Source organism: Daphnia pulicaria, chromosome 6, assembly GCF_021234035.1.
Source record: "Daphnia pulicaria isolate SC F1-1A chromosome 6, SC_F0-13Bv2, whole genome shotgun sequence".
NCBI lineage: Eukaryota > Metazoa > Arthropoda > Branchiopoda > Diplostraca > Daphniidae > Daphnia > Daphnia pulicaria.
In genome coordinates, this window is record NC_060918.1 from 5101479 (window position 1) to 5118164 (window position 16686).

Below are 16686 nucleotides of genomic sequence, written 5' to 3' on the forward strand. Positions count from 1 at the left end.
TCTCAAAATCATTCCACTGACAGATTTTTAAATCTTAGGGGAAAGTGTAAGGAAAAAGACAAAAGAGAAGGGTTAAATTTTTTGAAGGATCCTGACAAAGAAATTGCTTTGTAAATCACAAACACACAAACACGATATGAAACGTGAAGGTTGTTTCAAGCAAACAATAACAAGGAAACAAAGCTACTTAATTGAACTTGATGAACCCTCAAACAGATTCAAGTAAAATAAACACTGAAGTTTCAAGTCTCTTTAATAATAGTGAACTACAATTTGGTGAGCCACTGCCTCAATCAACACATCTCTCGTTACTTAATATTCCTCTGTTAGAGTGGCTGTCAACTTTTGAGCACAGTTCGAAACCATACAGGGTGGTGAAAGCCATCAGTGGCTTTGACGAATGCGCATCTGGAATCACCTATTCGTCCCAAGGTGCAACAATCCTTTCCCCAGTGAAGAATTGCAGTACATCTTAAAGGCACATGGGTTGATTCTCACCGGCCACGTTGATACAAAAGTTTTAGGTTTTTTTTTTCTCTCAGGCCTTATGAAGAGAACCTTTATTTTAACATTAAAAATAGTTAAACTAAATTTTATAAAGAAATCTTTTGTAACTAAATTCTTTATAAGGATTGATAATACACTAAATAATTTTTAAATCTATATAACGTCAAATTTATTTATGAAAATTAATTGATGGTCAGTGTTTACATCAGCTGAGCTGATTCTCTGAAGTTGTTTAGCTACAGACGATTCGCCTTGTCATGATTAGTGAAAATAGTGATGTTGGGACTCAGTTATTTGATAGCATTATCCTTTTTAAATACTCGGCTTACGCAGAAGGACTTGTTTCGAAGGAAAAAGAGATTTATATCGACAAATTGTGTAAGTGCAATGTTGATTGCCCATATGTCTTACCAAAGGAAATGTGGCAAAAGTCCATAACTGTGTTAGAAAACTTCCTATCAACAATTACAGAGCACGAGCTGTACATGTGCCTTATAGAAAGAAGGAGTAAAGATACCAAATTACAACTGAATGCCATGAAAACCATGCAGAATGCAATTTAGAACGTCACAAGTGGTTGGGTGTCAGCCCTTTTTTGTCAGCCCCCTAGAATTCAACTTGCTGATGGAAAAGTTATCGTTACTGCCCTTGTCCACCATTCACAGTTCTTAACCAAAAAACAACTGCTGCCTTCGGTGTGTATAAACACAAACAATATAATCCTCGCAGCACATTGTCAATGTATAGTAGGGTAAGATATCATACCATACATTATATTGCAGATTGAATACGATTAAACTTACATACTAATGAGTACATTATATTCATTCTAGACTTGGTGGAGTTTGTTGTCATGTAGGAGTCGTACTTTATAGTGTAATAACTGCTAAAACACTACCATGTACAGCGAAACAGAACGTGTGGTTAGACACATATCCAAGACGAGCGGTGGTAAGTTGAAATAAAAATAAGCAATTGATGGAAAAACTGCATTTCTAAGTAATCTTTATTCTTTTAATAAGTAGGCTTTAATAAAAAAAATTGGCGATCTGAACACGTCACGGAAATGAGAGGAAAAAACAGAAACTGAAAAGACATTAATTCAGCAAAGAAAGATTGTTAACAGCAACAACGTTCCAGAAATGACCACCAATTGTTAGTTCTCGATAGTTATGCCGATAACTTCAAACCACCGACACTCCCGTTGGCATTGTCAGAAATATTCAACGCTGCATTCTACCAAAAACCATACACTGATGTTATACAAGAATGCGAGAGACTTGTTAAAATTGAATCATTTTTTGTCTCTCAAATTCAATCAGATGATGTCGCAAGATCACCATCAGACAGCATAAGACACCACTGTGGAACCGTTATCGTGCCGGGCTAAGCACGGCCTCAAATTCGTATGCAATTTGCCATACCAACTTAGAGATTCCCTCAGTCGCTGTTGAAGAAAATTTGCTATCCAGCTAAACACCATTTCTCCACAGAAGCTACGCGGTATATTTCATTGAAACATTTCATTCATAGCTCATCCATCAATAATATGTTATCTCTTTTAGCTATGGTATAGAAAATGAGTCGAGGTGCATCAAAAAAGGTTGTGATTTCCTACAGAAAAACAAAGTGCATGTCGGGTTCACAATTGTTAAATGTGGTCTAATACTTTCAACGACGTGTTGGAACGGGGGCCACACCAGACGGTTTATTTCATTGTGACTGTCATTGGAATGGCGTTGTCGAGGTTAAATGTTCATGGAAGCATAAGGACGAATCATCTTTGATTGACGTTGCTAAAAAAACAATGATTTTTTCTTAATGCATGACAATGAAACAAGCGCATTGTCAATGGAAAAAAAACACCCTTATTATTTCCAGGTACAACACCAAAGGATGGTGACCAATCGTAATTTCTGCATTTTTATGGCGTTCATTGAATCGGACGTAGCTGTTATTTTAGTTCCCATTGATGCAAAGGTTGTTGAAGTTATTAAATCAAAGACCTGTATGTAGCCTACATGAAAAACATCATTCTCCCACCATTGCCCTGTGAACACTTCTTAAGGATTGAAGTCATTACTACTATATCTGCTACTGCTACCCTATCTCACTTCGTCGACGTCTATCCCCATCGTCGGATGTAGTCTTAGTGAATACTGCTCTACAGGGAACTGCAGAAGGAGTTGATATTTTGACCATATCAGCAAATTCATCAAACTACAAGACGTGCTGCTAAGATCCATTAAAATCAAATGAAGACAGCAGTTTGTGCAAACATTGACTTCATTATAAGTGTTTATCATAAGTGTTGTGTAAAGCCTCCGCGAAAAAAGGTTTGGACGAAATTGGATTTGCAAAAATTGTGTGACAGAAGAAAAGAAGAAGAACAAAGAATCTGAAAATGTTGTCCCAGTAAAAAAATCAAAACAAGATCAGTGTAAAAGGAAACCGCTACAGTCAAGAAACATTTGAGTCAAAAATATTGTTTGTTTTCTCACGTAAATTCCGTTCATGTTACTCCTAAAAAGAGCCATAATACAAAGATTTCGATTTCATATTATTTTGTTATCAATGGGATGTTTACATTTTACCACGGTGGTACGATGGTAGGCATAGCATTCATTAAACAGCAACACACTACAACAATGTTATCGACAAATGCTAATAGCTACCAGAAGTTTGGGAACGCGCCCGTGCGCGAGAGAGAAACTTATGGAGTTCTGCTTTTTTTCTCGGCGATCCGAAAAATCAAATTTTTGTCGGATCGCGACGAAATTTTTTTTGGCCGTAGCCGTAGCCGTAACATAAAAACGAGCGCTTAAGTCTCTGACATTTATTGTAGAATGGAAGAAAGTTTGGTTTAAAATAATGCAAATTACTATAATAAAATGACCATGGCACAACGTACGTGCCATTCTAAATAGACTAAATTATATTGGCTTTCCCCAATCATTTTCATGGAACTTGAATTGGTACTGACGGATTTAGACATTACAACCCATCGTCAACCCAACCCATAGCATTTTGTTATAAACATTTCTTTTTTACTAACATTAAGGGTGGTATATAGTTGTTCGAGCACTCGGCGCAAACCTATTATATTATGTATGTCATACATAAATAGCGATATAAAAAGTAGGTTCCGAGTTCGATCCAGACCTCAGACATAAAATGTTTCGCTGAAATGGGGGTGAAGAAAGGGAATAGAATGGGTAAAAAAATAAAATTTGTTTTCAATTTAGAATTGACTACATTAAATCTCATGCAAAATATATGACGATCAATCAACGGTTTTATAGAGCTTGCGAAGCTCTTCATATCAAAGTTTTCCGCAACGTTCTAGCTTAACCCGTTCTATAGTTATAACTAGGGCTGTAACCCGGGCCATGAAAAAAATTAACCAGGAAACATGAACCCACCGATGTATTTTTTTTTACGGGACGGGCGCCGGGGCGTATCGCTGAGTCCGCGGGCCCAACCCGAGCGGTAGTGTTGTCTACCGCCAACCCGAGCGGTTGTCTAGTATTCACAAAGAGAACAGAGAAGCTCGTTATGCAATATGCCTGCGGCCTCAAGAAAGACCTAAAAATGTTGCCGTCAAATGCTCTACGAGAATTCCGTAGTGAAAAGTAGAATAAGTGGTAGATAAGGGCATCCAGAAGTGTGAAGAAGACAGCAAAGGAGGAAAGGAAAGAATGAAAAAAAGAGGGGACCAGACTTTCCTTTCCTCCCTATTCTTCCCTCGGGCACGATTTACCCGTCAAGCCTATGCGCAAACCACATCGGGCGAGCCAAATAAAAATCTGCTGTTCACGTCACCCCTTTACACTGCAACGCGACGCAAAGGGGTCGGCTTGACCCATACCTTTTGATTGGAATAAGGTCTATAGCTCTGATTTTAGTTTTTTCCGCGCAAGACAAATTCCGCGCATTTTAGTGTCCGCGCAAGGCGCACGCGCATTCTAGTAATAGCAGTAATAGTAATCATTCAACGCTGTATGAGTTAAAGACCCGCGAAGTGGAACAACAACAACACAGCATTGCACAATACCTACAAGCCACAACAAGAAGTCAAGAACCAGCAAAGAAATGTAGAGGAAATGGGGGGTAACATTTATTTATCAAACCATCGAATTCCGTTATATGATAATAGATTACAAATAATAATTACCGGAATATCGGGGAGAGCTATCATAGACATACAAAATTAATAGAGCTGCTTTTTTTCAAAATCGTTCGACCTGCCCCTAGCGACAAGCTAAAGCATCTCTGGTGCGCGAGATAAAAAGATCGCAGTCTCTACTTCAAATTTTTCGTAGTCTGTTAATGACAAGAATTGCTTAAATGGATTCATTTTTAAAAACTGGAAAGCTCTCTAATCAGTCTAAGGGAAGTGGAGTGCCATTACTTCCTGGAAATGTTGAAGAAAAAAAGCATTCTTTAATACCTTGGGTCGAGAAATAGTAAACAAACTTGAATTTTATTTTATAATATGTGAAATAGTTTTGTAATCATTTGACATACTCCAGCCGTCCTCGAACAATTGATGAAGTTTCATATCAGGAAGAAGTCGTTGCAGTACTTCAAAAATCACTCCAAGGGGCTGACCTTCCAAATCTGCTTTTCTATGGTCCACCTGGTACTGGTAAAACCAGCACCATTTTAGCAGCTGCCCGAGATCTTTTTGGTGATATTTACAAGGATAGGTAAATTGTTTTTCTTCCAACCTATGTAATGTTTTGTTTCACAGAAGACATCTTATTGCACAAGCTAATGTTTTTGATCTAGGGTTTTGGAATTGAATGCATCAGATGAACGAGGTATCCAAGTTGTAAGAGAAAAAGTCAAGATTTTCTCTCAAAGAACTGTTAGCTCAGTTAGACCTGAGTAAGTTTTGAAACCTTTTTTTTTAAGAAATCGTAGCACACTATATTTTGTTGTATTTAACTAATTATATTTGTACAGTGGAAAACAATGCCCTCCTTTCAAAATTGTGATTTTGGATGAAGCAGATTCTATGACAGGTGGTTAAAAAAAAACTTTTTTACAAATTATTATAGTGTTTAATTGTGTAGCCAATAACTAAATTTACCATTTTCCATGATAGCATTTCATTTAGTATCTAGGAATTATTGGCATATAAAAATTCAAATTGACATTGTTTAACTGATAGGTGCTGCACAAGCGGCTCTCCGCCGAACCATGGAGAAGGTAATATTTCAAAATAAATTCTATAGCAATTTATATTTAAGGTTTCCCATAAACGTGATAATTTCTCTAGGAGACGAAATCGACTCGGTTTTGCCTTATTTGTAACTACGTAAGCCGCATCATAGAGCCCTTAACGTCAAGATGCTCCAAGTTTAGATTTAAACCACTCCGTAAGATATTTGTTAAATGTTGTGACTAGTGTAAACATGTAAAAGTTGGATTTATTGAAAAATCAGCTCGCGAAATTTTGGTCAAAAGACTAGAACATATATGTATTGCTGAAAATATGTCATGCTCAGAAGAAGTTTTGGAAAGTTTAATCGAAGGTACATACACACATATATCCTTCCACTATACATTTTTATCGGTTAACATATCTGGTTCATTTTTTGTTAGCATCCGAAGGGGATCTTCGAAGGGCGATTACATTTCTTCAATCTATCGCCAATTTGAATTCTGAAGCATCCCCAACCATTGAAGACATCTATGAAATTACAGGGGTAAGTTTTTTAAATTATTGTTTTATTTATCACTTTGTGAAGTTGAAAACGTAGTAGATGGAATTATTATTATTACCTATCGGACATATTCGTGATTATTGTGTTTCGATTTATGTTCAAATTCCTTATAGAGGTTTTTATGCGCCTTTTTATGCCAAAAAACTATATAAATCGTTCAAATTACTAGTTGTACTAAAATCATATTTTACTAACCATCGCATCGCATCTCGTTTAAAGAATATTTTATGTTTTTATTGAAGAGAGTGCCAAGTTGTTGGATTGAAGGCCTGCTTGAAAAATGTACTTCCGGATCATATGATGCAATGCAGTCATTTATCAACAATTTTTCGGCTGAGGGATTTTCGGTTTCCCAGCTTCTTAACCAACTGCATGAACGAATCGTCTTTTCCACAGAACTTTCATCCAAGCAGAAGAACGTGATATGCGAAAAGCTGGCGGTATAAAGTTCATTCAAAAGTTTTTGTTACGATTACCGGTGCTAATTTCTATAGGCTTGTCGCGTTTAGTTTAACTCAATTTTTTCAATCGTATTTTCTATTGATTAGATTTGTGATCACCGTTTGGCGGAAGGAGCTGATGAACAACTTCAGTTGTTAGATCTTAGCTGTACTATCATGAATTCGTTCCAATAGTTCTTTGTAATTCTATTTCTTCTATTGGAATACATTTCTTATAGCAACTCGCTATCAAGTAATAAAACAATCGAGCTGATCAAAAATGTAAATATATCGTTTAAAGCCTGAGTTAAATATAATTCAAGATTTAAAGATGGCATATTTAAAAAAGAAAACAAAAATGTTTAGCAAACTGAAATTTAGCAAAAAAATATTTGTTGAGATTGCTACTTCCTGTCACTAAAACTTGCCATAAAAGATTCAATGAAATTAGGAAAAAATCAGTTCCCTACAATCTCAAATATAAATTTTTTGCCTTGGCTTGAAGGGGGTGAACGCACTGAACGCTGTTTTGAAAAAAATTGTATCAGCATTAATTGGCCGCAATAATACAATGTAGTATTTCTGTTAATGAATGGAATAATTTGGGGCGGTAAATAATCTTATGGTGTATCAATTTGACTTAGTAATCGCTTCTAAATGTTTATTTTGTTTCCTTGAACTTTTTGTGTCAGACAACTGGAAGTGGTTGAACCGTGATCACAAGTTGTTTTAGATTTTGAAAGCAGATTACTATAATACACGAGCAGAACCTTTTAGGTTGAAAAGATCCGTCTAAAGCTTGTTTTCCTTGACACGTCAAGCTACTTTGCTGCAGAAAAGAATCAACAGAGAAAACACTATCGCCTTAGTTTATCGCTTAGCCTTACTTCAAGTAAATCTTTCCTGTCCGGCGTTGTTGGTTTCAGCTGTCAAAGTTGATTGATTCTGAATATGTATTGTATTACTCACAGATTACCTGTATATGTCTGTACACGTTTAAAAGAGATGAATTGACTGACAATCTATTATCTACACTTTAACTTAACTAAAAAAAAAATTGGATTTACCAAAATGGTAGAATTAAGCTAAAATTCTGATTTAACCATATAGAAATAAATCGAATAGTCGATTTTAGGCGGATCTCTTTTCAAAATCAAATTTCGCGGTCTGTGCAAATTTAGAGATGTAAATCTATATCAAATGCAATGTTGTCGTTGGCTGTAACGAAATAAGCTATTCCATAGAGTTTACAGAACGCTAGTTGCCTAGTTCTTTTCTAAAAAATGAACGTTAGACACCAGCGGCAGTAGAAATGTGGTGATCACGATTAGACTAATCCCGATAAAGATTTTTTTTAAAACAGGAATCATCAATATGAAATTTGGCTTTTTGCTGATTATTATTTATCAGCTCTGTTTTTTATGATAGAGCAGTTAACACTCAACGACTTCTAGGGTACGTATCATAATCAATTCGAAATTTTTTTGGCAGTTTAACAACGTTGCGATTGGTTAGATATTATTTTACACATGAGCAACCCATCTGCGCTGCGCGTCATCGGCCGCTATCCATTAAACCGTTTAACATAGTACATAAAAAATGACTCGAATATTGCACCCTAGATGGCGAAATCGTCGAGTTATTACTGATTCAATTAAAAAAAAAGCATTTCAATAAACCCAGATTAATTGTCTAATTTTGGTACTGCAGTAAGTATCAAAAATGATTATTTCCCAAACTGAAATCTATTGCTAAATGAATTTGTAATGATGTAACTCGTAATGTTTGAAATTCTATTCTTTAAAATCACTATTTTTGATGAATCACTATTCTCAATCGTTAAACAGGACCAAATAGGATGTTCCAAACCCTTTGTAATCACGATGGGCGTATTACTTAGCATTTGATTATGAGATTAGCATCGGTACAGTCTATTACCCACTAAAAATTCGTGAAATGTGGCACGACCGATTTGACATAGGGTTGTGCTCCTCAACTATACATGATATGTTGTAGGTGTGCACAAGCCATACGTTTCGCGGAGGTATGTAGGTGTATAGCTACATCTATAAGCGGTAGGCCTATCGGCTGTCAACCATTCAGTGTCTACGCCCTTGTCGCTTCTGCTTTGGAAATCTCTCCCCGTGTGCCGATATTGCCGATAGAGGAAGAGGGTGGCTACTGGCTAGGGGAGTGAGAAAGCGGATAAGGTAAATGGTGGTGCTCACATGAGCAACAGCAGCAGGAGTGATCGACTAGCTCGAGGATGAGAGATTTGCAGTCGAGAAAAAAAGGTGAGGACTGGAAGGAAAGGAAAGCGTTGGCTCGTAGTTAAGTGGGTCATTCGTAGAAAACGTTCCCATCTCCCTTGTAGTCCAATAAATAGCGACCAAGCAAGGGCTAAATCCATCCATTTTCCACCCGCTTGAGCTCGTACAAAAGCTTACCGACTGAACACAGTTGGCCCCAAACACACAACAGCGGGGTTCTATAGTTTGACAGCCTTGTCACCTTTAAATCTCGTCGCTGCGATACAGCCGAGGGGTCAATATTCAGAAACGAGACATAAAGGCAAGGCGAATTTGGAGGATTATAATAAAAGAGGAAATCGACTTCCGGAAAAAAAAATAGAAGAATCCAACGTCTATATTTCAGTTGGCTTTGCCACTATAGTAAAGAGATTCCAGGTATTCTTCATAAAGGCACAAATTAACTATCGAAATGACAAAAATGCTGCTGCGTTAGTTTTTAGAAATTGACACTTTTTTCTCCGTCAAATTAATTGAATGTGTTTACCTTCGTGTTTATACCATTGATAACAACGGCTCTATTAACAACTGCAATAATATAGACTTGAACTTGAAAACTTGTAATCGCAGGACTTTTATATACGCAGATGATGAAACGGCCTAATTATTGTTAACAGTTAATATATTAAAAGGTGACATCAGATGTAGCAGTAATACGAACCGTATCGTGAACTGCCGTGAATGAGCTACAAATCCTTTTTTTTAAATGCCGATTCTGATTTGCTTTTTCTTCTTTAAAATTGCTACCTACTAATGTTAAACAAACTGGAGAATTTTAGCGCTGTGTGTACATTTAAAAATTGGTTATAAAAGAAGTTAATAGTTTCAGGAACGATTGATAGGCCTATAATAGAGAGCAAATTTACATCAAATGACGACAAGTTAAAATTACGACTACATTTTCGAACCTCATTTTTGTTGTTTTCGTTGTTTTGTTTTTGGTCATTTTTTTTTACTGGCGAATTTTATCCCAACGTCTCCTTTCTTGTAGTGTTTCACCGTTGTGCTTTTTTGGATTCGTTATCGTTATCGTTAATCGTTATTTTTTCAATTTTTCATTCGTTTCGTTCTTCGTTTCGTTAATTTAAACGTGTCGCATTTTTTTCTTTTTGCGACCGTTATCGTTTACCTTACAATTTTTTTTTAGAACCTAGTTTTCTAAGGCCAGTTAGACCAAATTATGTAGCGAAAATAATGACCTAATTCCTCGCTAGGGGATCGCTAAGTTGCTAGTAGGTGGTCATCCCAAAATTGAAAATTCCAAAATTTTGAGGGAAAAAAAAGTTCCCCCTGGTGGTCAAAAAATTTGAAATCTCTACGGTTTTGATACGAAAATTTAGCAACAAATTAACGAAAACAACGAAAAAAACAGCCATTTCGTTATCGTTAACGAAAAAAACGAGCATTTTCCAAAAAAGTCGATAACGAGGCTCGTTAATACGTTATTTTCGTTGTCGTTATTTAAACGAGTGAAACAACTACTTTCTTGTATTAGTTGTATGTTTCTCCTGCTAAATTAAAGTGTAGGTCCGCTCTTAATATAATTTGAATGTTCCTACTGGAATTCAATGACTTGTTTACAATATATCGTCGGTATAAAGATGCCTTGACAAACAATAAATACCTATAATATTATCACATGAGTTAATATAACCTATCGCCACGAAAAGGCCTTCAAATAAAAAGCTTCGTTAAATCTTTATTATAGCTCTCCAATTGCCAATTCTGATCCGATGATCAATTTTTGTATTATTATTTACCCTATCCTAAATAAACGTCAATTTTCAACTGGTTATTAAGATCCCCTTTCCTTTTTTCTCTCTCCTTGTTTTCTGAGTGGAGTGCTGCATGATGGGAGAAAATAATTAAAAAATTCGAACTGTTTTTTCATTTTATTTTAAAAAACCTTTACCGCATTGGCAGGTTATAGGTGGTCGCATCGTGATGATAGCATGCAGATTGCAGCTCCGTTAGGTATAAGTACGCAGCAGCGATATGTCGGCGGTAAACGTGTTTCAATTCGTTGACTTGATATGCCAGCCAATAACTTGACTTATTTCATTTAAATAAGGAAATAAGGTCCTGCGAACGTCAGAAACGCTTGCATACTACAGCCCTTCGCCTTGAGATATAGCTGATGCCGCTGGAGTCCGACACCTACATATAGACAAGTACTTAAACTCTGCTGCTGCTGCTGCTGCTGCTGCTGCTGTATCCAATAAGTGTGTATAGTTTGCATCGTGGTGAACTTTCCGTCTGGAAGAATAAATGTCGAGAAGCTCCGCAAACCAAACTATGAAAAGGTGTTGCTGTTGTTGTCGACGAAAGCGTTAATTTGAAAACGTGCTCAGACATCTTTGAAAGGGCTTTCGGGCTCTTCAGAATGGACCAAGACCCTATAGACGACATGCTACTTTTAATAAGCACCTTAGCTCAGAAAAGAGCCCAGAGCCTGTTGAGCTCGGTTCAGAAACTGATTCAAATAGAAATACTATGCCAGAATATCTACGTGCGAGACGGAAATAAGTTGACGAGCCGAGGATGTCGTAGATTTCACCGAATCGCGTTATTCTTTGCCCGTTTTTGTCATAATAATCCACCTCAAGAGAGAATATCATGCACCTCACTTTTGACCCATCCAAACTACCACCGAGATCTTGAACATTGTTCAAATATTCGTGAAACAGATTATTGTGTTAGTTGCATCTTTTTTTTAATTTTAATTCAATGTGTTGAATTGAAACGCTAATGATTGTGAATTTCTGATGCTAATGGAATGCCAAAGACATGCAGTTTCATTTCAGCTTTCGAGTGCTTTATGTTGTTCCCACTATAAAAGCCCTTTCGATGAATGTTGTTGAACTTGAGAAATATTTTCATGACATTTTGACTTGAGATTTCATCATTCTGCAGTGTAGGTTTAACGGTGTTTCCCATTGTGGAAGCTGAAAGTGGATGAGGACGACTAAGAAAACAACTACAGACACAATGGACGAATGGACTGACTGCACGCGACGTCCATTCTGTGTAGCAGCTAGCTACGGGTTATCGCACAATAGTACCGTATGTATAGTCGGTTTCTGAAACTTTGAGTGCCTTTAATCGATCGAGCAGTGGTGGTGGTTGCTGGTCGTCGTTTCTAGTGGCTTTCTCTTTCACAAGCTCCTCCTCTGCTGCGGTGCCAAGCAGTGGACTCCCTCCCCGATCCAGCGGCCTCCACCAATGTGATGCCTTAAATCCATTTTCACGCAATTGACTCTTGAATAAGCCGCAGAGAAATATACAACGCTAGACGCTAATAATCATTCCGTATTTAACTTACACTGAACGACGTGTTTAAATAGTTTCTAGTTCTCTCTTGACCACAAATTGAATCAAATTGAACACTTGTATTTTGAATTGAAAATAACAAATAACTCTGAGGCAAAACCAGTTGAGCGGTACAAAAATCAAAAAGTTTTGTGTCGTTATGCTATGAATAATTACATAACAGCACGGCCTGTAGTAATGTGGTCAACGGTTTGCGTAATTCTAATTCCACTATATAAGAATGTTTAGTATAGACTCCTCTAAGGAGATAGAGTTAGCCTTATTACATATAGGGCGTGGGCTGGGCCAGGCTAGATGAAATAGTCCAGCCCCTTTCTGGGGTGTGACTCCGCCCACCATCGAACTCTGTCTAAAGAGTCGCTCGAGTCTCGGTTGCACTCTTGAGAGTAGCGAATGTTGAATTTCTTTCGGTATCCGATACGAGTGGAAACGAGACGCAGCAGAGCATCACCGGACGCACGCGCCGATATACTCGTCACTTTGGATGCAGTCAAGCTGCTCGTTCGTTTAACTAAACAACGGCCAAACTTGTCCGACACAAGGTCCCTCTTTCATTCTCCCAGTTGGTCACATTTTTCGGGGCTTGATATCGTGTAGTGCCAAATGAGTCTGCGGTGCACAAAGCTGTGCATATAGTTTGTTCGATATTACACAAGTGGACAGAGATTATATTGACGCCATGGAACTACTCTTTCCCCTTCAGTGAGGATATATACCACAAAGTGAATCCAGCAGACGTGTAGAACCGCTAGCAGTGATTTCGTTGACGGCGTGCTGGCCTAAACGATGATAACTTCTTTAGCTGATTCCATGGTGCTTTCAAAAAGTGAAGGACCCAAAAAGTAAGCTCATACACCACATTCAGATTTTTATTACGACGTTATTTCACAACGTTTCCATACTAATAATGCATTCAAAATGCTACATTGAAACACTTGAATGTCATTTGATGTGACGGTTCAATCAAGCAATAGTTAAGTTATGAGGCTTGATTTTCCAAACGAAATTTAATGGAAACGAATGTGCCATTAGGATGACGGACTTGAAGACGGGCGTTGGGGGATCGAAACCATCGGGTTTCACCGTCAAAGACATTCTCGATTTACCTAACGTCAAAGCGGCCAGCTCCTCAACAGAAACGATTTCATCATCGCCCGCAAATGGTATGCCATTTTTCAAAATTGTATTTTCAAATCTTTTGGCTCGTCACTTATAAGAAGAGCATTATTGTAGTTATTTGATTTGGAACAAGTGGGACTAATTGTTTGAGCAGTGAGTTATGTCTATACTCAGTGAGTTGGTAGTCGTAGCTTTCGTTCAAATTCCCAGTGAATCCAAGACGTCTCGTTCATCTTTCAGCAACTGGACGAGATTTTGAAGAAAAAACAAAAACAAAAAAATAAAATGTAATTGTCCAATGTCCATTGATGTGTGATTTCATTTCTTGATAGAAGCGAGTTTCCTCAACAGTCACTTGTTCTCGTCCACTTTTCAAATGGTCGAAGAGAATCAACTTCGACCTTACGGCAGTTCGTTCCCGCGCTACCACACGGCCGATTACTCGATTGGCTATCCGACGGATCTTCTCTACAGCCTGGCCGCTCGCTGGCCTACGTCGGCCATAGCCAATGCAAATCGAAACCTAAGCAAGTTCTCCTTTTCCTTTTGTTTATTCTTTTACTTCCATTTTTGTTTTTTTACTCTATTTTTATCAAATCTATATTGAATGCCTGTATACATCTGATTCGCCTGTATACAGCAACGAATTCAAAAATTTTTTCTGATTCAAATATGTCTAATAATCTGGTCTCTTCTAACAGCTCATTAGGGGAGGGAGTGGGAGGAATAAATGTGATTCAGCATTCAAATGTTAATTGTCATTTGTTGGTCGAATTAGGCTTAGGGCCATTCGGGCTAGTGGCCCATGCACATCACCACCCACACGGCAGCGAAAGCTTGTCGCTGGCCTCCTCGCTGGCAGCCAGTAGTCGGTGGGAATCGCGACTGGCCAAAAACGCCAGCCATCACCACGTCACAATGACGACGCCTCTGAGTCCCGACACGACTTGCTCGACGCCCATCCAGGAGGGACACGCCAACGCCTGCAAAACGGACGGCCAGCACAACTCATTGCATTTGCGCCAGGACGACGCCTGCCCGGACAGCACCGACTGCAACAACGGCCTCATGGAGGACGACAGTGACCTGGACGTTTTCAATGCTAGTCACAGCAGCTGCGACGATCTGCGCGACGACTCCCGCATGCAAGACGACGGACTCAGCGAAAGTGACGCCGACGACGACGACGACGAAGACAACGACGACGACGACCATCAGCGAAAGGCCCTGCTGAGGAGAAAGGAGTTGCCCGGCTCCAACCTGGGCCGATCCAACAACCCTGCCGATGGCCACCACCACCACCACCAGCAGCAGCAGCAGCAGAATCAGCAGCAGGGCCTGAGTAATAAGAAACGCAAGCGACGCGTCCTCTTCTCCAAAGCTCAAACTTACGAACTGGAGCGTCGATTCCGCCAGCAGCGCTACTTGTCGGCCCCCGAACGGGAGCATTTGGCCAACCTCATCCACCTGACCCCGACGCAAGTCAAGATCTGGTTCCAGAATCACCGCTACAAGACCAAACGGGCCCGGCACGAGAAAAACGTCCAGGATCTGCAGCATCATCAGTCAATGGCACCGGCCCGCAGAGTGGCCGTCCCAGTTCTGGTCAGAAACGGGCGGACTTGCATGGCCACCTCTTTGAGTCATTCAATGGCCTCCAACAGCGGCAGCGGTGCCGGTGCCTACAGCATGGCCGGCCCTGCTGACAAATCCGCCAGCGCTGTCCAATCTCACGAATTCCCAGGCTCGCTGACTAATTCGGCAGCTGCGGCAGCTGCTTGCATGAGCGCCATCTCCTTTAATATGAATGCCGGCCTAAACATGGCCAGCGCATTCGGTCTGAATGGGCTGGCAGCAGTCAACGCGGCCGCTGATCCGGCCGCTATGCAACTGCAACCAGCAGCTTTGGCGGCCAACCAACAGAATCTGCATCCGACAGCGGCAGCAGCAGCAGCAGCAGCAACGCATTCGATGGCCGCTTTACCAACAGGCTCAAACATTCCTCCCGGCTCAAACATCCCTTTGATGCAGGCCCACTCCCTGGCCTTTGTGCCGACACAGTCTCGCTGGTGGTGATGCAATGGTCCACAAGGAAAAAACAAAACCGTACACCTATTATATATATTATTATTACTACTACTAATATCCCAGTTTTTGATTCTTTCAATTTTTAAATACACGAGTAATAATTTCTGCCCCCCTCCGATTTGTCACGAAAGTACCAATACAAATATCGTATCATAATGTTAATATTTCAAAAAGAAACAAAGGTTATTGGCTTAGTGTATAGCTTATGTGCGATCTCACTTTCAAACGTATCGATTCTATAATATCTATTCCGGTTGCTTTGATTAGGCACAAAATACCACCAAGTTATCGCCGTACCGAAAAACTTTTAATTCAAATTTTTTTTTTTCGCGACTCATTTTTCATCTTCTTGTTAAATCGCATTTCTACTCATTTCGGCACTTTTGTTTCTTTCGGAATTTTTTTTTCATTGAATTTCATTTTTTGAAAATTTAGTACGTCAGTACCCAACACAAATTCATGTAACTTTGATTCATATAAGATGTATTGTTTATAATATAGTGTAAATTCATTGAAAATCAATGAGGATGTTGAATTAAACATCTCCTACCCCATATATAGGCCATCACTTTGCTGTCGTAAAACCGTTCGAATTTATATCAGTGGATAAGTAATATTATGAAATGATTTCCCGAGCGAATGTCCTTAATGATGTGTGTGGGCTGTTTGTGGAATCTGACACGTAACACGAGAGCTGATGGAAAATACACCAAATCAGAGATGTATATATAACCCGGCAGCAGAAATAACTGTTGACCAAAAAGAAGCTGGGATCAATCATTGGTTAATTTCAACGAATTAATAAGTAGGAATATATATAGGTCATTTATTTTCTAGTCTATGCCGTATAATAATATAGTTACAGCTAATATTTGCCGTTTGACATGATCGACATTTCGGTCAAACAGATTTCGACTGAAGGCGCGCGCCATAGGAAGAGATTAGGGAAAGATACAAGAAAATGTTTGCGGTCGTGTTTGAGGGGAGATGATGATGTCTAGATCCGGATGAAGTCTACATACATAGTATGCACATACTCAATCGATGTTCTTCTTATCTGTGTACATGTGACCAAGAGAAAAAAAGAAAAAAAGAAAAAGAAAATCAAAAACTCGATCGAGAATATGTGCTTTTGGCCTTTTGGGGAGGAGCCATAGAGGA

The 16686-nt window shown here is 38.9% G+C and overlaps 2 protein-coding genes across 2 annotated transcripts; both read left to right on the forward strand.

The window, feature by feature from the left end:
• The first annotated feature begins 4758 nt into the window (after positions 1 to 4758).
• On the forward strand, positions 4759 to 6924 carry LOC124341816 (replication factor C subunit 4-like). The gene is made up of 10 exons (XM_046794763.1): positions 4759 to 4973; positions 5040 to 5216; positions 5299 to 5397; positions 5476 to 5534; positions 5684 to 5721; positions 5792 to 5891; positions 5958 to 6047; positions 6118 to 6221; positions 6482 to 6679; positions 6788 to 6924. The coding sequence occupies exons 1-10, from the start codon at positions 4855 to 4857 to the stop codon at positions 6872 to 6874; spliced, it is 1071 nt and encodes a 356-aa protein (XP_046650719.1). The 5' UTR covers positions 4759 to 4854; the 3' UTR covers positions 6875 to 6924.
• Positions 6925 to 12749: 5825 nt separating this feature from the next.
• Positions 12750 to 16211, forward strand: LOC124341765. The gene is made up of 4 exons (XM_046794701.1): positions 12750 to 13160; positions 13351 to 13481; positions 13770 to 13968; positions 14139 to 16211. Exons 1-4 carry the CDS (start codon positions 13105 to 13107, stop codon positions 15511 to 15513), a joined length of 1761 nt encoding a protein of 586 aa, XP_046650657.1. The 5' UTR covers positions 12750 to 13104; the 3' UTR covers positions 15514 to 16211.
• Positions 16212 to 16686: the final 475 nt, after the last annotated feature.

Bases quoted from the DNA above. Each gene is read 5' to 3' on its own strand.
- LOC124341816 (XM_046794763.1), top strand. From the start codon at position 4,855: ATGGATTCATTTTTAAAAACTGGAAAGCTCTCTAATCAGTCTAAGGGA. The intron at 5,722-5,791 runs GTAATATTTCAA...TAATTTCTCTAG, and splicing joins TCCGCCGAACCATGGAGAAG to GAGACGAAATCGACTCGGTT. The intron at 6,222-6,481 runs GTAAGTTTTTTA...TTTTTATTGAAG, and splicing joins ACATCTATGAAATTACAGGG to AGAGTGCCAAGTTGTTGGAT.
- LOC124341765 (XM_046794701.1), top strand. From the start codon at position 13,105: ATGATAACTTCTTTAGCTGATTCCATGGTGCTTTCAAAAAGTGAAGGA. The intron at 13,482-13,769 runs GTATGCCATTTT...ATTTCTTGATAG, and splicing joins TTCATCATCGCCCGCAAATG to AAGCGAGTTTCCTCAACAGT. The intron at 13,969-14,138 runs GTTCTCCTTTTC...CTCTTCTAACAG, and splicing joins GCAAATCGAAACCTAAGCAA to CTCATTAGGGGAGGGAGTGG.